The following is a 24,792-nucleotide window of genomic DNA, read 5'->3' on the forward strand; positions in this document are numbered from 1 at the left end:
GAAGCACACAAGTACAACATTTGAGGGCAGGGACATCGAGAGATCTGTGGGAGGGAGAGGGCTTGGGGGGAGGGGAGCACGGGAAGGTGCGGGGTGGCGGGTGGGAGAGGGAAAAAAAACACATGGACACTGCTCGGACTTCCAGGAAAGAGGTCGGAATTTCAAAAAAGTGGATCTGGGATGAATTAACAGGGGGAAGAAATGATAAAGGGTTTGGATGGGGGAAGACAAGAGATGGTGGTGAACAATTACCACCAAAATTAGCAAAATAATGTTTTTTAAAGCTGTTCAAAGTTTGTAATCCTATCCCATTGAAGGAATATCGAAACGTACTGTGTAAGGTACATAATCCACAAAGTGGAAACGCTAATTTGTAACGTATCTTTAAAGTGATGTATTCTATCTTTAGGAAACACCTGTTGCACGATGAAATCCGCACCGCGAGGAAATTACTCTTTTGCACAGCAACACAGGTGTTATTGGCAGATTTGTTGAAATAAAGATAATCCGAAAGGAGAAATGCGGATCTCCTCGGTGGTGGGAAATGCTCATTTGTGACACCATTTCCCAGTCGCTGTTTCATATCTTGCGAAAGTCCTGGCGGGTTACCACACCCGACATTTGTGTTTTGGGTTCATGTAACTGCTCCAAGGGCAGCCAAAAGCCTTTGCGAATTCTTCAAAGTTCTGCAAAGTTCCGATTACGCTGTGGATGAGAGAAAAGGTGGGAATTGTGAACGGTTATCAATACACAAAATCAGCAAATATTCAAAATAATGCATAAAAAGTCACAATTAAAAGATATTTCAATTTTTTTTCTTTTTTCTTTTCTTTACAAGATCGAGGCTCGTGTAAGAGCTAACATAAATGACAAAAAAAAAACAGACACATAAGACATAATAAATGGAGCGGGAGACAAGATGGGGAGAGAGGGGGAAGCACACAAGTACAACATTTGAGAGCAGGGACATCAGGAGATCTGTGGGAGGGAGAAGGCTTGAGGCATGGGAAGGAAGGGGGGGGGGGGGAGGGAGTGGGAGAGGTATAAAACACATGGACACTGCTTGGACTTCCAGGAAAGAAATAGGTATTTCAGAAAAGTGGATCTGGGGTGAATTAACGGGGGTAGAAAAGATCAAGGTTTTGGATGGGGGAAGATAAGAGATGGTGGTGAACAGCTGTTTTAAAGACCTGGAGGGAGGAGTGGGACTTAAGAGAGTGAGGGAGTTTTTTCCAGAGGCGGGAGAAAAGAGGAATGAAAGAGTGAAGGTGAGCAGAGAGTCTTGATTTTGGCAGTTTCACCAGAAGAGGGTTGCTCGCAGAAGTCACTCACCGGAAGCGTCCAGGGCTGTGTGCATCGGTTTTAATGGCATTGCTGGCATACTCAGGTCGATAGTCACCGCACCATACCTGTGCACAAATAAAACCAAGGTGTCAGAAGATTTTACAGATACTTCCTGTCGAGTAAAGTGGCTCACAGGATTCTACAGAATATCTTTCCTCTTGTTGTATTCACAAATTACATGTCTATTCTACAGTCGAGGAGTCCAGAGGGATTTTAATCTGCCGATAAGCTTTAATTCCGACATGCCACAATCATGGAGATGCGTGCTGTCCTTAGGAGACATCTACGTATCGCATATTCACGCCGGGAGTGAGCATCGGCCACTGATCCTCATTCCCCGTGGCTTTGTGTGCCATGTGGGAGTTTAAGGGTGACTGGTGCACAAGTTCAGGGTTGGTGCAGCGCAGGCTTTGGCCGAATAGCATCCTTCTATATTGTTACGTATTACCTCCCCAAACCCCGTTACGGTGCACCTCAGAGTCTGGAGCGGGAACACGGCAGAAAGATTTCTTATTTTGAGGGTTCTAATAAACCATGGTAAAACCACACCAAGGCAATTGTACAATAAAACAAGTAATTGTATTAAGAACTCTCACATACACAACAATAACACTGTGAAAGAAAGTACAATGAAAATATCAGTCGCATCAAATAAACAATACATATATTGGTACCGACATTCCCCAATGCTCTCAAAGCAATGAACTCACGATACGTCAACCGTGAGTAAAATGTAACATTCCTCAAAGTCCATGCAAGTATCTCCACGAGGGGTGAAGGTCGAGGTCGTGCAGAATGGCGAAACAATAGGCAGGTATTGGCGCGGCTGTGGATGAGGCGTTATGAGGTGAGAGGTCGATATGGGAATTGAGCCAACAGGTAAACCAACGGCAATCAACACGATGAGGTCGATATGGAAAACCCAACGGCAAAACAAGATGCACCAAGCGGACAGCCTCTTCTTCTTCTTCTCCAAGGACAAAATGGCGTAAATGCCCATAATGGAGGCACTTGATTTCTCCAACGATGACACACTTGGTGATAAAACCTGAGATGCAGGTTCAATTGCACTCACAATATATGACGATGTCGCGCAGTCCCTTTCATGGGAAACCTCAACTCATTCGCGACCAATATATAAAAACAAGTCCCCTTGCAGCTTCGACGTGACTCGCAGTCCTCTCCTCCTCTTTCTGCCCATATTGATCTCTCTTCTTCCGGTCTCTTTGCCACGTTTTCCTTTTTCCTTCACAAACATTTATTTTTACCTTTTACTGAAGTCATCTCCATTTCACACAAAAATCTTAACAACAATATTACTTGAAACAAAAAATCCTACAAGCATACAGTGCGTATCAAAAAAAAGGTAATCCGAATTCAAGGGGTTAATATGTATGCAAAGGTTATTTAGTTTGACAATTTACATGTAGTTTACCAATTATGAGGAGATCCTCAGCTTTCCATTGTTGCCTTTCATGCATCATTGCTGTCACACATGACCGAGTACATGTTCATTGAAAATGACAAGTTCAAATCACATTTTTACAAGTTTGGCTAATCGGTGCAAGACAGTTTGAAATGGACGCATTACTTGTCGACTGCCAAGTTGATTATGTAAAATTGTTGAGATGGTCTGGTAATCGTCGGTTGCGTCATCCTTTGTTTAAGATGGGTATTTAAGATGGGCCTGCAGTGAAGGGGTTTAGAGACAGTCTGAGACATTGAAAAGATGGTTCAACTTAAGACTTAACAGCGGACCTTCATGGTTACAACCTTTCACCAAACTGGAAGTTTGCAGCGAACTCGTGATGCGTTCAGGGAACGTTTCCCAGAACGGGAGCCTCCAGCAGCCAAAACCATCTGGGCGAATGTCAGAAAATACCAAGAGCATGGCACTAGCCTCAACCGCAACAAGGAGAATTCTGGTAGGAGGCGCACTGGGTGATCGGAAATGAACATTGCAGCAGTTAGGCAGCAAGTTTTTGAGCAGCCTAGGGATACCAGTGCAAGACGAAATGGGACAGGATTGCCTTCGGCAACATTCAACCGAATCACAAGGCACACCAACATCCATATCGGATTCACATCCGGCATCAACTTACGCCAGGGGATTTTGCCAGGAGGCTGGTGCTTGCCGGATGATTGACAGCACGTTGCGGAGCAGATGTCAATTTCCTGCAGTATATCGTTATCGGCGACGAAGTTGCTTTCGCCATGGACGGCAAGGTCAATACCCATAATGTTCTTGAATATGCACCGACAGGACAACCCCCGGAATTTAATTTTGACACCAACATGAATCGACAAAAGTGGACTGTTTGGTTGGGACTTTGTGGAAGTGGTCAGGTGATCGGACCATTTTTCTTTCAAAGGAATGTCAATGGTAACAGGTATCTGCAGATGATCAATGATGAAGTTTCACCGCAGCTGGAGGAGAACTTTGAGCGACAGGTTCGTGGTGTCTTCAGATATCTCTGTTGGGCCTAAGACGGCGCCCCAGCACTTCGGCTTATCGCTGTCAGAGATCGACTGAGGGAACTCTTTGGAGACCGAGTCATCGCCCTCAACCATGCAGTGGAATGGCCCCCAAGTTCACCTGACCTCACACCATGTAATTATTTCCTTTGGGGACATTTAAAGAACAAGGTGTTCGTGACTCCTCCCCGTGATCTTGACGAAATGCAGGGCAGGTGGACATGTTGAAGGCGTGGGTGCATAAAGGCCAATCATTCCTGAGAAAAGTTCACATCTCACGTTCATTTTGCACCAATTATCCTGACTTGCATCGATTAGCCAAACTTGTAAAAATGCGATTTGAACTTGTCATTTTCAATGAACATGTACTCGGTCATGTGTGACAGCAATGATGCATGGAAGGTATCAATGGAAAGCTGAGGATCTCTTAATTAGTAAACCACATGTAAATTGTCAAAATAAATAACCTTTGCATTTTAACCCCTTGAAACCGGATTACCTTTTTTTTTGATATGCACTATAATAACAACAAAGGCGGAAGTGACGGATCCGTAACAATACCAACCTTCCTTGTACATCCTTGTAAGTAGCAGCATACATGAAAGTCATCGCCTCTTGCTTCCCATTTGATGATAAGATGTATTCAGACAATGGATGTAATACACACTTGTATAACCCTGAGAAACCTACTCTTGCCATATCATTCAGCCACTTGATTCTTCAGATCTTTCCCTGGAATTCAACGGGAGGTCCGTAATAGCTCCATGCGAGCTGGTCAACCTGAAGCAGGAGAACATGATATCTAGGGAGACTGCTGAGAATCTAGGCCTCACTGCCCGACTGAGTTCCCTGGTGGTGTACGAACCATAGCACCTGGAGGCCCCAAATTTTGAGGGTAAGTACTTCAGATTTTGGGTAACTCCAGTGTAATGTCCATCTGAAGAATAACAAATAAATAACATAAAACTAAAAGAAAATACACACCTCTAGGGTAATTAAAAAAAACATTATTGGTCATTCCCATGACTGTTAAATAGCACTAATTGGAAGAGGATGACGAAGGTGGCGATGGTGATGCTGGAGATGAGGCTGCTGGGAGAGGAGGCTGTGGCATGCCCGCAGTAGATGGCACTAGCCTTGATACTGGACCATCTGGATCCTCTGCACGTGAAGTTGATGGTGCTGGCTCCCTTTCCACCTTCTTGAAAAATCTGTCCAAGGAAGACTGCATAGAGAGCCTCGTCTTCTTATCATACATCACCATGTAAGAGCTGAGGGCATCGGTGATGGTTCTCGCCACTGTGGGGAACCTGACAAGGTTAGCGTCTTCAGTCTCAAAAATAGCCATGGCCTTCTCAATAAGGCTGAAAGTTTCAGCCATGCCCATGATGGTGAACCTCTTGGGAATATCGTCGATCTCCTCATCTCCTCTAGCTTCCTCTGACACCTTTTGGGCCTCCAGTTCCGTGAAGTCCTCGTTACTGAGTGGCTGGAAATGGGACTCGAGCAGCTGCTGGACATCATCTGCATCCATCTCCAGCTCAAGTTGCCTGCCCAACTGGACAATCTTGCCATTCACTTCTTCCTCAATCTCCTTGAAGCCCTGGAGGTCATGCACAAACTGGGGGCAGAGCTTCTTCGACACACCATTCATGTTTGTGGCCTTCACCTGGTACCAAGACTCTGCAACTCTTTCAATACCCCTTCAGGATTACACCATTCTCACCTTCTGTTGCCCTAAGTGCTTGTTCATCCTGCCCACCTGCGTACTCACAGCAATGTCTCGAGGGGAGGAAACAGGTGATGCGGGCCTCAGAGCTGTGTTTTACTTCCCTGTTGTCGAGTTGATTACCACAGAGTAGGGTTATCGTTTGTCTCGTCTGCACTGGTTAAGACAGCATTCCACCTGCTGGTGTGGCATGTACATGGTTGTGTCATGTGACATGGTTTCATCATTGCTGAGGCTTGGTTGCCCCCACTGATGCGGTACCCTTGCGCATTACGACAGGAACGATTTATAACTTGGCTACGGTATTGGTGCCTTCTGTTTTTCCAAGGGCACTTTTCCATCTTGGCAGACTGTTATCAAACTGTTGATGAGAGTAACAGGGATTATTAAATCTCCTCTACCCGCATTTAAGGTCTGTATAACATGCTGTTCATAAAATAACTCGGCAAGTCAAAAGGGAAGATGAAAAGGAGGTAGATATTTAACATCACAGCAAAGTGTGGGCCCATTGAGGAATAGCACAGGGAGAGTGGTTCGTGAGGAAAGCAAGATGGCAGGATTATTAAACAGGTATTCTCCTTATAGGGGAGTATCTACGGAGGGTATCCGTGCACCCCCCCAGCCCCCACCCCCCAGGACTCTACCAAACCAACTTTTTTAGCTTCCTTTTATGGTCCGATTACACATTTGATATGTTAACAAAAAAAAATCCCGGCACTCTGGCGATATTCAAGATGGCTCCCAGAGCACATCCCCAGCAACCCCCCTTTCGTGAGGGTCGAGCGGCGGAGCACATGCAAGCAGGCTAGGAGGGTCTGGGGCATGCCCCCCAGGAATTTTTTGATTTCCAGATGCTCGGTGGTGCATTCTGAGAGGTGTTTTTTCCTTTAATTGCCTATTTTTTTGAATGAGAATTGGTAAATTATAACACAGAAAATGAGGAATTCCAAGCATCCAACATGAACATATAGTGCCATCGTTTTTTTCTGTTCCTTACTGGCTCCCAACTACATCGTTTTTGGAAGAAGCAGACAAAGCAACGTCGCTCAAATGATGCATGTTTGATATGAGATTTTAATATCATCAGAAGCAACACTATGGACAGCATAAAATAGAACTGTCACACAAGAAAACAATATGAAAAGGTTCCAAATCAAGAACATGTGAAAACTAAAAACCTCTGTTGTGTCTGTATTTAACGCAGCGTGTTATAATCTCACAAAGAGAAACTCAATTTGACAACAACTCAGGTAATCAAAACTAGGGACGCGGTGCATGCGCCGTAAAAGTGAATTAAAAACTCAGTGGGATGGCTGAAATTGTATTTTAGCTACCAATTGGGGTAGCCGTGGATGAGTCACAGTCAGGGCACAGCGGAGGTCATCTTCCATGTGGAGCCGATTACGCTGTTTCAATTTGATATTGAACAGCGTGGAAAATCCCACTTCGCAGAGATAGGTAGACGAGAATGGCAGAAGCACCCGGATAGCTATCTGGCTGATATTAGGGTCGCGACCCATTCCCACCCAAAACTCCATCAAGCTCTTCTCTTTGAATGTATCTTTGGCAAATGAATAGTTTCGGAGATCCAGGAATTCATCTTGCATTGCCTCCGTCCGGCATGCTCTCCATGCAAAGGTTGAAGGAAAAAGGATCCCTCACAATTTTTCCCTCATTGTCGTCTGAATCAGGAAAATACTTATGAAATTCTAGCTCCAGTGACTGCAGATGCTCAAGAATGTCATTTTTCAGCACAGGATCAAGCTCTTTTCCCATGCTGTCTTGCAATTCAGACATTCTTTCGAACATAGCAATGTTTCCTGTGTTCACTTTCCTGCACCAGTTTTGGAGCTTGGCAACAAATCCTCTGAGATGATGGTGGAAAAGAATAATATTAGTCGCTCTTCCTTGGAGCTTGAGGTTCAGCTGATTCTGCTGCTCGAAAATGCCAGCAAGATAAGGAAGTCGTTCGTTCCACAATTCTTCGTTGTAATGCTGCAGGAGGTCATGTTTCCCTTGAAGATTCAAGAAATGTTTGACTTCCACACGAAGTTCAAAGACGCGGTTCAGAACATTCCCTTTCAAAAGCCAGCATATAGCAGTATAGTACAGCAATGTTTCATGTTCCGCGTTCATGTCTTTGCACAGCTCCTTGAACATTCGGGTGTTGAGAGCTCCTGCATTGATGCAGTTAACAATCTTGATTACGACTTCAAGAACTTTCTTCAATGAGAGAGGGAGAGTCTTGCAAGCCAGGGCGTAGCGATGAATCATACAGTGGGGGTTCCTTTCGCTTGTGGTGCCAGCATCTTCATTTTTGCTTGGAATCCGGATTTGGAACTAAGCATGGCAGGAGCACCCTCAATACAGACACCGCATACATTCTCCCACTGAATTCCTCCCGCATCGAAGAACAACTTCATTTTTTCCATGACGTCGTTAGCTTTTGTTGTTGTATCCAGGGCACTGCAGAACAAGAATTCTTCCTTGATATCATCTCCCTTGACATAGCGAACGAATGCCAGTAGCTGGGAGCAGGAACTAACATCGGTCGATTCATCAAGTTGAAAAGAAAACAAGCCGAAAGGCACCGCCTTAATCTCATTGATGATCTGTTGTTTCACATCTTCCGAGATGTCACGGATACAACGCTGCACTGTTATTCGATAAAGACACCTGTTCAACTTTGTGAGCCTCTGCCTTGCCGAGAACCCGTTCGACAATGTGGAGGGGACAAGGCTTGATGAGTGTCTCCCCAATCGAGTGGGGTTTTTTCTTCTTTGCAATTTCAAGAGAAACTTCATAAGAAGCCTGGACAGTTGCTACATTTTGTTATTGAAAAGCTTCTCTCTCATCCAACTTCTGTCGCTTTAAATTTCTTTCATGCCGCTTGAAAAATTTGGGATCCTGCTTTAAGGGTAATTTAAGGGTAAGGAAAAAAACAAAGCAATATCAAAGTCAAAACAATAAAATAAATTTTTTTTTTTAATTTTTAGTATGGTTCAAATTACCCGATGGCCCCCGAGAAATACACCATGGCCCCCAGGTTGGGAACCACGGTACTAGACTATTAAACCTTTACACAAGAACAGTCAGGGGAAATGCCAATAGCTGAGAGGGAGATTGCCTATCCTATCAAAGAGACGGGGAAGAGCTTTTACAGAAGATCCAGGTCGGAGTGGAGGAAGTAAAGGAACAGCTTGGAAGTCTAAGAGTAGATAATGCTCTGGGATCAGATAATATGCATCTGAGAGTATTGAGGGAGGTGGCTGAGCAGGCAAGCGAGATGTTAACGGATATCTTCAATAGCTCACTGGAGTCAGGACAGGTACTGGAGGATTGGAGAGTAGAAAATGTAACTACGTTAGTTAAGAAATGATCCAGAGAAGAATTGGGGAACTATCAACCTGTTCGTTTGTTGTCACGTTTATGTCACTCGTTTCTGGTTATGGATCGACAAGGTGAAATTACGTGATGGAAAGCATTAAATATCCAGATATTTAAAATCCACGTATTACTGTGTTCTCCTTCCTTGTGTACCCACACAGACTTCTTTGAAACTCTTTTGGCTAAAAAGTGGAAATTCCAAGCGAGTGTCTCACGCATCATCCGAAACCTTCACCATGTGATGTTCTTTGAGTAGTCTATTTGTGTGTACAACATCGAGGCTCGTGTAAGAGCAAACATTAATCACAAAACGACAAACTGACACACAAAACATATGATAAAGGGAGCGGGAGACAAGATGGGGAGAGAGAGGGAAGCACACAAGTACAACATTTGAGGGCAGGGACATCGGGAGATCTGTGGGAGGGAGAGGGCTTGGGGGGAGGAGGCACGGGAAGGTGCGGGGTGGCGGGTGGGAGAGGGGAAAAAAAAACACATTGACACTGCTCAGACTTCCAGGAAAGAAGTCGGAATTTAAAAAAAGTGGATCTGGGATGAATTAACAGGGGGAAGAAAAGATAAAGGGTTTGGATGGGGGAAGACAAGAGATGGTGGTGAACAATTACCACCAAAATTAGCAAAATAATGTTTTTTAAAGCTGTTCAAAGTTTGTAATCCTATCCCATTGAAGGAATATCGAAACGTACTGTGTAAGGCACATAATCCACAAAGTGGAAACGCTAATTTGTAACGTATCTTTAAAGTGATGTATTCTATCTTTAGGAAACACCTGTTGCACGATGAAATCCGCACCGCGAGGAAATTACTCTTTTGCACAGCAACACAGGTGTTATTGGCAGATTTGTTGAAATAAAGATAATCCGAAAGGAGAAATGCGGATCTCCTCGGTGGTGGGAAATGCTCATTTGTGACACCATTTCCCAGTCGCTGTTTCATATCTTGCGAAAGTCCTGGCGGGTTACCACACCCGACATTTGTGTTTTGGGTTCATGTAACTGCTCGAAGGGCAGCCAAAAGCCTTTGCGAATTCTTCAAAGTTCTGCAAAGTTCCGATTACGCTGTGGATGAGAGAAAAGGTAGGAATTGTGAACGGTTATCAATACACAAAATCAGCAAATATTCAAAATTAATGCATAAAAAGTCACAATTAAAAGATATTTCAATTTTTTTTTTCTTTACAAGATCGAGGCTCGTGTAAGAGCGAACATAAATGACAAAAAAAAACAGACACATAAGACATAATAAATGGAGCGGGAGACAAGATGGGGAGAGAGGGGGAAGCACACAAGTACAACATTCGAGAGCAGGGACATCGGGAGATCTGTGGGAGGGAGAAGGCTTCGGGTGACGAGGCATAGGAAGGAAGGGGGGGGGGGGGGGGAGTGGGAGAGGTATAAAACACATGGACACTGATTGGACTTCCAGGAAAGAAATCGGTATTTCAGAAAAGTGGATCTGGCGTGAATTAACGGGGGTAGAAAAGATCAAGGTTTTGGATGGGGGAAGATAAGAGATGGTGGTGAACAGCTATTTTGAAGACCTGGAGGGAGGAGTGGGATTTAAGAGAGTGAGGGAATTTTTTTCCAGAGGCGGGAGAAAAGAGGAAAGAAAGAGTGCAGGTGAACAGAGTCTTGATTTTGGCAGTTTCAGCAGAAGAGGGTTGCTGGCAGAAGTCACTCACCGGAAGCGTCCAGGGCTGTGTTCATCGGTTTTAATGGCATTGTTGGCATACTCAGGTCGATAGTCACCGCACCATACCTGTGCACAAATAAAACCAAGGTGTCAGAAGATTTTACAGACACTTCCTGTTGAGTAAAGTGGCGAACAGGATTCTACAGAATATCTTTCCTATTATTGTATTCACAAATTACATGTCTATTCTACAGTCGAGGAGTCCAGAGGGATTTTAATCTGCCGATAAGTTTTAATTCCGACATGCCACAATCATGGAGATGCGTGCTGTCCTCAGGAGACATCTACGTATCGCATATTCACGCCGGGAGTGAGCATCGGCCACTGATCCTCATTCCCAGTAGCTTTGTGTGCAAGGTGGGAGTTTAAGGGTGACTGGTGCACAAGTTCAGGGTTGGTGCAGCGCAGGCTTGGGCCGAATAGCATCCTTCTATACACAAAGAATTAAGTTAAGCACCCCCCTCGTTTTTTTACAACCTCGCACATTACAAGTTTGTTGTCGTCAAAACAGTGTAATATACCCATGATATTGCTATATTTTCTGGAGAAGTGATATTATGGTCACATAAAAACATAACAATCATGCCGTTTTCAATATTTTATTCTGAATAATTTAAGGTGAAATTTTTTGGGAATTTTAGGCATATTTTCACCTCAATTTAAGTATGGAGCTATAGGTCCATCACGGACAGTGTGGATGACGTTTATGTTTTCTAACGTACAGTCATTGTTCTGAGAAGACCTCTAGCGATCTTTGCGTCAATAACGTGTGTAAGACCCACGTGATCGGATCACTGACTCAACCCTACGTCTCATAGACCCTGTAAGCCGTCGTATGCGTTGCTGTGGCAGGTTGTTCCATTCCCGATGTAATGCACGTTCCAATTCATCCAGATTGGCTATTGGAGGGACCATCTTCGCAATTTGTCGTCCCAACATGTCCCAAACGTGCTCGAGGGGGTTCAACCTGGAGGGGGCAACATTCAACCGAATCACAACACTGGACCTCCACCAACATCCATATCGGATTCACATCCGGCATCAACCTACGCCAGGGGATTTTGCCAGGAGGCTGGTGCTTGCCGGATGGTTGATAGCACGTTGCGAAGCAGATGTCAATTTCCTGCGGTATCTTGTTATCGGCGACGAAGTTGCTTTCGCCATGGACGGCAAGGTCAATACCCATAATGTTCTTGAATATGCATCGACAGGACAACCCCCGGAATTTAATTTTGACACCAACATGAATCGACAAAAGTGGACTGCTTGGTTGGGACTTTGTGGAAGTGGTCAGGTGATCGGACCATTTTTCTTTCAAAGGAATGTCAATGGTAACAGGTATCTGCAGATGATCAATGATGAAGTTTCACCGCAGCTGGAGGAGAACTTTGAGCGACAGGTTCGTGGTGTCTTCAGATATCTCTGGTGGGCCCAAGCCGGCGCCCCCGCACTTCGACTTATCGCTGTCCGAGATCGACTGAGGGAACTCTTTGGAGACCGAGTCATCGCCCTCAACCATGCAGTGGAATGGCTGCCAAGTTCACCTGACCTCACACCATGTGATTATTTTCTTTGGGGACATTTAAAGAACAAGGTGTTCGTGACTCCTCCCCGTGATCTTGACGAAATGCAGGGCAGGTGGACATGTTGAAGGTGTGGGTGCATAAAGGCCAATCATTCCTGAGAAAAGTTCACATCTCACGTTCATTTTGCACCAATTATCCTGACTCGCATCGATTAGCCAAACTTGTAAGAATGCGACATGAACTTGTCATTTTCAATGACCATGTACTCAGTCATGTGTGACAGCAATGATGCATGGAAGGTATCAATGGAAAGCTGAGGATCTCCTCTTAATTAGTAAACCACATGTAAATTGTCAAAATAAATAACCGTTGCATATTAACCCCTTGAATTCGGATTACCCTTTTTTTTTTTGATACGCACTATAATAACAACAAAGGCGGAAGTGATGGATCCGTAACAATACCAACCTTCCTTGTACATCCTTGTAAGTAGCAGCATATGTGAAAGTCATCACCTCTTGCTTCCCATTTGATGATAAGATGTATTCAGACAATGGATGTAATGCACACTTGCATAACCCTGAGAACCTACTCTTACCATATCATTCAGCCACTTGCTTCTTCACATCTTTCCCTGGAATTCAACGGGAGGTCCGTAATAGCTCCATGCGAGCTGGTCAACCTGAAGCAGGAGAACATGATATCTGGGGAGACTGCTGAGAATCTAGGCCTCACTGCCCGACTGAGTTCCCTGGTGGTGGCCGAACCATAGCACCAAGAGGCCCCAAATTTTGAGAGTAAGTACTTCAGATTTTGGGTAACTCCAGTGTAATGTCCATCTGAAGAATAACAAATAAATAACATAAAACTAAAAGAAAATACACACCTCTAGGGTAACTAAAAAAAAATTATTGGTCATTCCCGTGACTGTTAAATAGCACTAATTGGAAGAGGATGACGAAGGTGGCAATGGTGATGCTGGAGATGAGGCTGATGGGAGAGGAGGCTGTGGCATGCCTGCAGAAGTATATGGCACTAGCCCTGACACTGGACCATCTGGATCCTCTGCACGTGAAGTTGATGGTGCTGCCTCCCTTTCCACCTTCTTGAAAAATCTGTCCAAGGAAGACTGCATAGAGACCCTCGTCTTCTCATAATACATCACCATGTAAGAGCTGAGGACATCGGTGATGGTTCTCACCACTGTGGGGAACCTGACACGGTTAGGGTCTTCAGTCTCAAACATAGCCATGGCCTTCTCAATAAGGCTTAAAGTTTCAGCCATGCCCTTGATGGTGAACCTCTTGGGAATATCGTGGACCTCCTCATCTCCTCTAGCTTCCTCTGACACCTTTTGGGCCTCCAGTTCCATGAAGTCCTCGTTACTGAGTGGCTGGAAATGGGACTCGAGCAGCTGCTGGACATCATCTGCATCCATCTCCAGCTCAAGTTGCCTGCCCAACTGGACAATCTTGCCATTCACTTCTTCCTCAATCTCCTTGAAGCCCTGGAGGTCATGCACAAACTGGGGGCAGAGCTTCTTCCACACACCATTCATGTTTGTGGTCTTCACCTGGTACCAAGACTCTGCAACCCTTTCAATACCCCTTCAGGATTACACCATTCTCACCTTCTGTTGCTCTCAGTGCTTGTTCATCCTGACCACCTGCCGACTCACAGCAGTGTCTCGAGGGGAGGAAACAGGTGATGCGGACCTCAGAGCTGTGTTTACTTCCCTGTTGTAGAGTTGATTATCACAGAGTAGGGTTATCGTTTGTCTTGTCTGCACTGGTTAAGACAGCATTCCACCTGCTGGTGTGGCATGTACATGGTTGTGTCATGTGACATGGTTTCATCATTACTGAGGCTTGGTTGCCCCCACTGATGCGGTACCCTTGCACATTACGACAGGAACGATTCATAACTTGGCTACGGTATGGCCGGATTCCCTGTGTGTCGCAAGAGGTGACTAACAGGGTTGGCTGCAGGAAGGGCATCCGGCCATAAAACATTGCTTCAAAAAGGGGACCACGGTGCCCGAAAAAGGCCAACCCCTGCTCTGCGGGGAAACATGGCCTCTGAAGGAGGTTTTTTTCGACGGTATTGGTGCCTTCTGTTTTTCCAAGGGCACTTTTCCATCTTGTCAGACTGTTATCAGACTGTTGATGAGAGTAACAGGGATTATTAAGTCTCCTCTACGTACATTTAAGGTCTGTATAACATGCTGTTCATAAAATAACTCAGCAAGTCAAAAGGGAAGATTAAAAGGATGTAGATATTTAACATAACAGCAAAGTGTGGGCCCATTGAGGAATAGCACAGGGAGAGTGGTTCGTGAGGAAAGCAAGATGGCAGGATTATTAAACAGGTATTCTCCTTATAGGGGAGTATCTACGGAGGGTATCCGTGCACCCCTCACCCCCCCCCCCCCCCCCAGGACTCTACCAAACCAACTTTTTTAGCTTCCTTTTATGGTCCGATTACACATTTGAGATGTTAACAAAAAATAAATTCCTGGCACTCTGGCGATATTCAAGATGGCTCCCAGGGCACATCCCCAGCACCCCCCTCCCTTTCGTTAGGGTCGAGCGGCGGAGCGCGTGTAAGCAGGCTCGGGGGGTCTGGGGGCATGCCCCCCAGAAATTTTTTGATTTCCAGATGCTCTGTGGTGCATTCTGAGAGGTGTTTTTTCCTTTAATTGCCTATTTTTTTGAATGAGAATTGGTAAATTATTACACAGAAAATGAAGAATTCCAAGTAGCCAACATGAACATTTAGTTCCATAGTTTTTTTCTGTTCCTTACTGGCTCCCAACTACATCGTTTTTGGAAGAAGCAAACAAAGCAACGTTGCTCAAATGATGCATGTTTGATATGAGATTTTAATATCATCAGAAGCAACACTATGGACAGCACAAAATAGAACTGTCACACAAGAAAACAATATGAAAAGGTTCCAAGTCAAGAATATGTGAAAACTAAAAACCTCTGTTGTGTCTGTATTTAACGCAGTGTTATAATCTCACAAAAAGAAACTCAGGTAATCAAAACTAGGGTTGCGGTGCATGCGCCGTAAAAGTGAATTAAAAACTCAGTGGGATGGCTGAAATTGCATTTTAGCTACCAATTGGGGTAGCCGTGGTTGAGTCACAGTCAGGGCACAGAGGAAGTCATCTTCCACTTGAAGCCGATTACGCTGTTTCGATTTGATATTCAACAGCATGGAAAATCCCACTTCGCAGAGATAGGTAGACGAGAATGGCAGAAGTACCCGGATAGCTATCTGGCTGATATTAGGGTAGCGACCCATTCCCACCCAAAGCTCTGTCAAGCTCTTCTCTTTTTATGTATCTTTGGCAAATGAATAGTTTCGGAGATCCAGCAATTCATCTTGCATTGCCTCCGGCATGCTCTCCATGCAAAGATTGGCAGAAAAGGATTCCTCACAATTTTTGCCTCATTGTCGTCTAAATCAGGAAAATACTTTTGGGATTCTAGCTCCAGTGACTGCAGATGCTCAAGAATGTCATTTTTCAGCACGGAATCAAGCTCTTTTCCCATGCTGTCTTGCAATTCAGACATTCTTTCGAACATAGCAATGTTTCCTGTGTTCACTTTCCTGCACCAGTTTTGGAGCTTTGCAACAAATCCTCTGAGATGATGGTGGAAAAGAATAACATTAGTCGCTCTTCCTTGGAGCTTGAGGTTCAGCTGATTCTGCTGCTCGAAAATGTCAGCAAGATAAGGAAGTCGTTCGTTCCACAATTCTTCGTTGTAATGCTGCAGGAGGTCATGTTTCCCTTGAAGATTCAATAAATGTTTGACTTCCGCATGAAGTTCAAAGACGCGGTTCAGAACATTCCCTTTCAAAAGCCAGCATATATCAGTTTAGTACAGCAACGTTTCATGTTCCGCGTTCATGTCTTTGCACAGCTCCTTGAACATTCGGGTGTTGAGAGCTCCTGCATTGATGCAGTTAACAATCTTGATTACGACTTCAAGAACTTTCTTCAATGAGAGAGGGAGAGTCTTTCAAGCCAGGGCGTAGCGATGAATCATACAGTGGGTTCCTTTCGCTTGTTGTGCCAGCATCTTCATTTTTGCTTGGAATCCGGATTTGGAACCAAGCATGGCAGGAGCACCGTCAATACAGACACCGCATACATTCTCCCACTGAATTCCTCCCGCATCGAAGAACAACTTCATTTTTTCCATGACGTCATTTGCTTTTGTTGTTGTATCCAGGGAAATGCAGACCAAGAATTCTTCCTTGATATCATCTCCCTTGACATAGCGAACGAATGCCAGTAGTGGGGAGCAGGAACTAACATCGGTTGATTCATCAAGTTGAAAAGAAAACAAGCCGAAAGGCGCCGCCTTAATCTCATTGATGATCTGTTGTTTCACATCTTCCGAGATGTCACGGATACAACGCTGCACTGTTATTCGATAAAGACACCTGCTCAACTTTGTGAGCCTCTGCCTTGCCGAGAACCCGTTCGACAATGAGGAGGGTACAAGGCTTGATGAGTGTCTCCCCAATCGAGTGGTTTTTTCTTCTTTGCAATTTCAAGAGAAACTTCATAAGAAGCCTGGACAGTTGCTACATTTTGTTGTTGAAAAGCACCTCCCTCATCCAACTTCTGTCGTTTTAAATTTCTTTCATGCCGCTTGAAAAATTCAGGATCTGGCTTTAAGGGTAATTTAAGGGTAAAGAAAAAAACAAAGCAATATCAAAGTCAAAACAATAAAATAAAATAAAAACAACAATATGTAATTTTTAGTATGGTTCAAATTACCCCATGGCCCCCCCGAGAAATACACCATGGCCCCCCAGGGGGCCATGGCCTCCAGGTTGGGAACCACGGTACTTGACTATTAAACCTTTACACAAGAACAGTGAGGGGAATTGCCAATAGCTGAGAGGGAGATTGCCTGTCCTATCAAGGAGATGAGGAAGAGCTTTTACAGAAGATCCAGATCGGAGTGGAGGAAGTAAAGGAACAGCTAGGAAGTCGAAGAGCAGATAATGCTCTGGGATCAGATAATATGCATCTGAGGGTATTATATTGAGGGAGGTGGCTTTTTTTTTCTTTTTTTTTGTATACCAGATTGAGGCTCGTGAAAGAGCTAACATTAATCACACAAAAAGTCAACCGACACATAAAACACAAAATAAGGGGAGCGGGACACAAGATGGGGAGAGAGGGGGAAGGACACAAACACAACATTTGAGAGCAAGACACCGAGAGAAATGTGGGAGGGGGTGGGCTTGGGGGGAGGTGGTAGAGGTTTCAAACATATCAACACTGCAAGGACTTTAAGGAAAGAAGTTGGAATTTCCAAAAAAAAGGAAAAAAAAAAAAAAGAAGAAGTGTATCTGGGGTGAATTAGCGGGTGTAGAAAAGATCAAGGTTTTGGATGGGGGAAGAAAAGAGATTTTTATTTTTTATTTTTTTTGCAGACAGAATCGAGGCTCGTGAAAGAGCTAACATTTATCACACAAACAAATCAAACAGACAAACAAAATATATAAAAAGAGGGAGCGGCAGACAAGATGGGGAGAGAAGGGGAAGCACACAAACACAACATTTGAGAGCAGGGACATCGGGAGATGTGTGGGAGGGAGAGGGCTTGGGGGGAGGAGGCGTGGGAAGGGGGTGGGGGGTGGGAGAAGTATAAAACACAAGGACACCAAGGACTTCCAGGAAAGAAGTTGGTATTTCAAAAAAGTGGATTTGGGTTGAAATTAGCGGGAGTAGAAAAGATCAAGGTTTTAGATGGTGGTGAACAGCTGTTTTAAAGACCTGGAGGGAGGAGTGGGATTGAAGAGAGTGAGGGAGTTTGTTCCAGAGGCAGGAGAAAAGAGGAATGAAGGAGTGAATGTGAGCAGAGAGTCTTGATTTTGGCAGTTTAACCATAAGAGGGTTGCAGGCAGATCTTGTGTGACCTGTAGGAATATTTGGCGGACAGAGCCCAGAGAGAGCTGGGGGGGGGGGGGGGGCAAGGCCGGAGAGGAGTCGGTAGAAGACGGAAAGACCACCAACCTGCCTGCGGTGAGTGAGTGAAAGGCCCTCGGAGTTAGCGTCATCGCGGGAGATTCCAATGATTCTGAATGCTTTGGTTTCAACAGCGTGAAGACGAGCTAGGTGTGAGGCAGGAGCACCAGCCCAGAGGGGAGAGCAGAATTCCATTGAGCTGCGGATGAAAGCCTTGTATGTGGTGAGGAGCTCAGGTGTGCCAAGGAAGGACTTCGCACGACGGAGGATGCCCAGTCGGCGACTGGCTTTGCAGGCCAGAATTGAAATGTGTTTTTCCCAGGAAAGATCATGGCAGATAGTGAGACCCAAAAGCTTGAGTGACAGAACTTCTTGGAGAGGATTATTCAGAAAGTGGATGGGAGGGTTGTCCAGTTGGTCTTTTCGGAGAGACATCGTAAGAGTGTGAGATTTGTCAGGATTGAAAGACATGTTCCACTTGTTTGCCCAGTCTGTGATTTTGTCCAGGTCTGCAGAGAGTGAGGAGGCTGCAGACTGCCGATCTGAGGGATAAGGAAGGAGCGACAGAGAGTAGAGTCATCAGCAAAGAGATAGAGAGGATTTTCAAGAGAGTCTGTCCATGCGTGGTGTCAGATGTGGTGAGAAGATTTTTCGAAGTGATGTCGAAGTCGAAGGTGATGTCGAAGCTGTCCATGCGCTCACGCTTTCGAAGTTAAGTAATTTTTCCACAATTGTGTTTTTGTCGAAACTGTATCTATCCTTCGGTGTGTGTACCGATCGTGTGTCTTTAGTAAGATTCTCGGTGTTAATTTTTCATACATGTATACAAAATCGTCGCTTAATTCGTGTCGCGTATTTTGAGGCCTAGTAGGCTCACGTGTCCGATCTTGAGGCTTTGTTTTTCTCTCAGCGGTCCATCGATTGCGCTGCAATTACTTTCGTTCTCTGTTTTTGTCCCAGTCTTTCACCCCATACTTCCTTGTTTAAAATCTCAATAAAAAAACAAAAAACCCCAAAAAATATTTCCTTCTCTGTTCTTATTCGTTGTTCTTATTTGTTCGTTCGTTCTTCGATCACGTGTTTCACCCCCATTTCCATTTTCCATTTCCCCAGATAGTTTTCACTGCTCAATTTAAAAATGTTTAAACTTTCCCCTGAAGAACTGTATTCTGTCGTATATTATAACACCTTTTTCTTCTTCTTCTATAAAAGGATGCTTTCGACTTGCTCACCAAATCTATTCATTCCAAAAAAAAAATTCCATCTCTTACAGTTCCTCTTTTCTACATTCCCGAAACTCTCCTGCATGCCACCCCTCCTTCAGCGTCCTCAAACTTATTTTTGACTCGAAGGTCACAAGAAACTCATTTTGCAATAAATTTTTGTTTCCCATTAATCGTACACTTTCTAAAATCCAATCTCACCCCTCCCCTCCAAAACTTCCCCATCACCCCTTCCCTCCAAAACTTCCCCATCACCCCTCCCCTCCAAATCTACACCCATGCCCCTCCCCTCCAAATCTTCCCCATCACCCATCTCTTTCAAATATTCCCCCTTGCCCCTCCCCTCCAAATCTTCCCCATCACCCATCCCTTTCAAATCTTCCCCCTTGCCCCTCCCCTCCAAATCTTCCCCATCACCCCTTCCCTCCAAAACTTCCCCATCACCCCTCCCCTCCAAATCTACCCCCTTGCCCCTTCCCTCCAAATCTTCCCCATCACCCATCTCTTTCAAATCTTCCCTCATGCCCATCCCCTCCAAATCTTCCCCATCACCCATCTCTTTCAAATCTCCCCCCTTGCCCCTTCCCTCCTAAACTCCCCCCACACCCCTCCCCTCCAAGACTCTCCCTCGCTCCTCCCCTCCTAGACTCTAAAAACAACAATATTTAATTTTTAGTATGGTTCAAATTACCCCAAGACCCCCCGAGAAATACACCATGTATTTCCCCATCACCTCCTCAAAGGCGTCCTCCCCGCTTCTTCCCCCTTCCAACTTTGACCTTCATCTCCCCCAACCTTCTGCCTCGCTCTTCCACCTCCTAAAATAACACCTCACTGTGCCTCACCCAATCACCATCAAACATTTTGTCCGCCCCATTCTTCCCTTTCTCCAAGCTATTCTGAAATCTCTGACACACATTGAACAGCTCTCCCTACCACTTCCTCCTCTTCCACATCTTACCCTACCCCTCCCCACCCTGTTCTGTATCCGATTCTCCCCCTTCCTCTACATTAACGGTCTGGAACTCAAACATCCGGGGCCTTCGCTCAAACTTGACTGATCTCTCCATAAAGGTTGCTTCTGACAAATCAGACGTGATATGCTTAACAGAAACTTTCCTCCTTCATGATGTCTCTGATTCCTTGGTATCTCTCCCAGGTTACTCCCTCCTCCGGTATGATAGACCTGAGCCTCGTCCTGGAGGTGGGGTTGCTATCTTTATAAAAAAACTCTCTTCCTCACTCGCCCTGCACTGCCCTCTCTCCACCTCACCCCCAGGAATACCTTTGGCTACGGCTTCCCCTTCGCTCCCATCTTGTCCACCAAACAGTGATGACTCCATCTACATCTCGCTGTCTGATAATATGGACCAACTTCTATCTTCCCATCCCAACTCTCTTTTCCTCATATGTTGTGATTTCAATTGTCACCATGCCAGTTGGCTGGGTGTGGGTACCTTTGTCACCACCAATGGCTCTTCAGCAAAGGACTTCTGTGACTCACTGGGACTGACACAACCTGTCAATTTCCCGACCCGGATCTTAGTCAACGGAGCATCTTCTCTTCTGGACTTGGTTATGACTAACTTCCCTGAAAATGTCTGCTGCTCTTCTTCTGCTCCATTCGGCTCATCTGATCATGTGCTTGTTAAAGTGGACATCTCTCTGACCATTCTCAGAGAGCCTCCTCAGCGTTGACGAGTCTGGCATTTCACTCAGGCCATCTGGCACGGTGTTCAAGCAGCCATCAATCATCTGTACTGGTCTCCCATCTCTACCGCCTCTGACATCAACTCATCCTGGGAATTCTTCGAAAGTAAATTGCTCTCTCTCATGCACAGATTTATCCCATCTCGTCTTCAGTCGTCATACCCTTCCTCCCATCCATGGTGCATGGAATCTTGTGGTGAGGCTGTTGCCCAGAAACAACTTGCTTTAGTCTCATGGAAAGCAAATCCAACGGAAGGAAATCTCATTTTCTTTCACAAAGCCCGAAACAAGTGTGTGTCCACCCTCAGGAGAGCCAGGAAACAATATCTCTCCGTTCTCAAGACCGAACTCTCTTATCTGTCTCCCTCTTCCAAATCCTGGTGGCGTTTGGTCAAATCTGTTTCTGGTGTTTGTTCCCCCTCCATCCCCTCCCTCACCTCAAACAGCTACACGTCTGAATCCGCACGTGAAAAAGCTGAATGCCTCAACTCTGTGTTTGCCTCTAAATCTTGTGTCCCAAACCCATCCCTCTCTGTACCCACCGTACCCAGTCGTACCCAGCTGCTCCTGGACTCTGTGTCCTTTCCTCCTGACAAGGTGGAAAAGTTTCTGTCAACCCTCGACTCTGATTCTGCAACTGGACCTGATGGCATCAGCCCACGGGTCCTAAAATCCTGTTCTTCCGCTCTTTCACTCCCTCTCTCTGTTCTCTTCACCCTCTCTTTTGCTCAAGGTCATCTGCCATCTGCTTGGAAATCAGCCAACATCACCGCTTTGCACAAAAAGGTGCAAAAACAGATCCTAGCAACTACAGACCAATCAGCCTTCTCGCAATTATGAGCAAAGTCATGGAATCCATCATTGCTTCGGATATGAAATCTTTCCTCTTCTCCAATGGCTTGATCTCTGATCATCAATTTGGTTTCAGACCTGGTTACTCTACTCTGGACATGCTGCTTCTGCTTTCTCAACAATGGATGGAGGTCCTCAATGCCAAACAGGAAATTAGAGCTGTCTCCCTTGACATATCACGTGCCTTCGATACGGTCTGGCACCCCGCTCTGCTCACCAAACTCTCCTCCTTTGGTATCCATGGAAATCTCCACGCATGGCTGGCGGACTTCCTCTCTAGTCGTAGTCAACATGTGGCCCTGAATGAGTTTCTCTCATCTCCTCTTCCTGTTCAGGCTGGAGTTCCCCAAGGCAGTGTTCTGGGGCCTGTGCTTTTTCTGGTCTTCATCAATGATCTCTCTGACTCTTTTGAAAATCCTCTCTATCTCTTTGCTGATGACTCTACTCTCTGTCGCTCCATTCCTCATCCCTCAGATCGGCAGTCTGCAGCCTCCTCACCCTCTGCAGACCTGGACAAAATCACAGACTGGGCAAACAAGTGGAACATGTCTTTCAATCCTGACAAATGTCACACTCTTACGATGTCTCTCCGAAAAGACCGACTGGACAACCCTCCCATCCACTTTCTGAATAATCCTCTCCAAGAAGTTCTGTCACTCAAGCTTTTGGGTCTCACTATCTGCCATGATCTTTCCTGGGAAAACCACATTTAAAATCTGGCCTCCAAAGCCAGTCGCCGACTGGGCATCCTCCGTCGTGCGAAGTCCTTCTAGTCATTGAATATTGCAAAAATCTGGGAACAAATTCCTTACCAAGAAATTTCTTCACCAATGTGTTTGTAAGGGTGTCCACTAACACATTTCAAAAAGTTTAAATTCAAGTCGCCTAGGGGAACCCGTGACAGGGGTCAACAGGGGTCAATTCCCTTTTTTAAGATGAAATTTTTCTTATATTTACATTCTGGGTCACAGTATCCGACAGGAAGCATCAAAATTATTAAAAGTAGGCTCATTTTAAAGCTAAGAACATATCTGACATGGTGATACCTAAAACAAATCAATATGTTAAAAAGTTTACACAATTTTGAGCAAAAAAAAAAAATTTTTTGTCATTTTTTGGGTAAAAATTAACTTTTCTGGTCTACAATTCGTCTTCTAGGTAGATACCCCTTCGTTTCATTTTTCTGAAAGTTTCCAGCAAACTGCCCAAGATATGCAACCTTAATGTTTTTTAAGTAAAACATTCTGGTATTTATAAAATTGAAACTATGAAAGGTCACTGACCTTTATTGTTTTCCCTTATTGTAACATAAATTGTAATAACCGTTACAGGTATTTTTATTTTGTTACCCTAATTTTTTAACCTGGTGTTGGGCTAGCGGCTAGGGTGCCGGCTTAGGATCCTAGGATCCTGGGTTCGAATCCCCGTCGATCGCTGAATTAACGCCAGGGGGGTTGACTCAGCCTGTCATCCTTCCGAGGTCGGCTAATTGAGTACCAGCTCACTGGTAATTCTCTGTTTGTCGTTAAAGGCGGCAAAAAGGGTTGGCGTCAGGAAGGGCATTCGGCCGTAAAACATTGCTTCAAAAAGGGGACCGAAAAACAACAACAACCACAGTTCCCGAAAAAGGCCAACCCCCGCTTCGCGGGGAAAAATGGCCTCTAAAGGTGGTTATTATTATTATTATTTTTACCCTAATTTTTTAACCCTAGATTTTTCCTTTGTAGGGCAGTACAGGCTAGCAGTATGGACGTAGACATTATTCCTGCACCTCCGCTCAATTGCTTCATCTGTGAAGGCCCGGAGACGCCAGCTCAGAAGCTCGCACAGGCAACTCATAAAGGCTACCCTACTCTGTTGACGTATGCAGAAGCGGTTGGAAATGCTACAATTTTGGAGTGCATGAAGGAGGCATGGAATGTCGGAAGACTGAGAGTGTAAACCACTTCGAGTGTAAACGTGATTTGTACAACATGTCTGTCAAGGTCACCATGAAGTCAACTCGTAAGTGCGACCTGTTTTACTAGGCAGGGAATAATTATTTACTGACCTGAACATTATTGTTTAAATACGGGTGATATTTCATGTGAACAAACTTCTAAAATAATTCACATTTGATTTATTGCAGGGGCAGCAGGGAAGGAGAAAGAGTCAGCACAGATGAAGAGACGACACATTTTCTCTGGGTTCAGTGCATCTACTGCATGCAGTTCTTCGAGTCCACGTTCCGTTCAGCTTCTGTACAAAAATGTATGCATTCTTTGCAACCAGCCCGCTCATCTCTTCCCAAATCATCCAGGTTAGATTGAAGGGTGTAACAATTTTATGCAGAGTAATAAGCATAAATCGGTCTAACTGATGACATTGTATGTGATGGGTAGTGATGGGTAGTTATGTGATGGGTATGTGATGGATAGTGACGAATCAATACAGTTATTATTAGAAGTATTCACATTTTGCATGGGATGGGATCGCATGAACTGGTATTGAGCCACTCTCCACTCCCTTACAGAGACTGCTCGAAAGAGATACCGAGTTCCTGACAATTTGACCGCGGATGGACTGAAGACAAGCTTGCTGAAGACAGCACAGGGTCGCAAGGACGATTGGGGGCACTGAAGTCACTGGCCGCCTGGAAGGGATCAACGACTTCGTAGCCCTGTATCATTTGCGCTGCAAAGTTCTATTCGAGACAGGTGGTCACTACTCCAAGACTAAAGATGTAAGTGATCTAAAAGTATGATTCTTACTCAGTGAGGCGAATTCAAATTCAATCATTCAAAGTTGAGGCATATTATCAAACTCTGGTACTTGAAAGTTATTAATTATAACAAT

At 44.9% G+C, this 24,792-nt stretch overlaps 1 protein-coding gene across 3 annotated transcripts in view; it reads right to left on the bottom strand.

The window, feature by feature from the left end:
* Positions 1-6,604: 6,604 nt before the first annotated feature.
* LOC137430407 (membrane metallo-endopeptidase-like 1) overlaps positions 6,605-24,792 on the bottom strand; it is a 159,941-nt gene continuing 141,753 nt past the window's right edge. The window contains exons 23-24 of one of the 3 annotated variants that reach the window (XM_078780661.1): positions 10,638-10,714; positions 6,605-10,014 (exon numbers count right to left, since the gene is read on the bottom strand). In XM_078780661.1, the coding sequence (XP_078636787.1) occupies positions 9,915-10,014; positions 10,638-10,714 (177 nt within the window). In that variant the 3' untranslated portion in view covers positions 6,605-9,914. Of the gene's footprint in view, positions 10,015-10,637; positions 10,715-12,723; positions 12,857-24,792 lie in introns of those variants that run through there. The other 2 variants (XR_010985050.2, XM_068121266.2) reach the window with 2 other exon arrangements.

The sequence above is a fragment of the Myxine glutinosa genome, chromosome 6 (genome assembly GCF_964187855.1).
Source record: "Myxine glutinosa chromosome 6, kmMyxGlut1.1, whole genome shotgun sequence".
Classification (NCBI taxonomy): Eukaryota; Metazoa; Chordata; class Myxini; order Myxiniformes; family Myxinidae; genus Myxine; species Myxine glutinosa.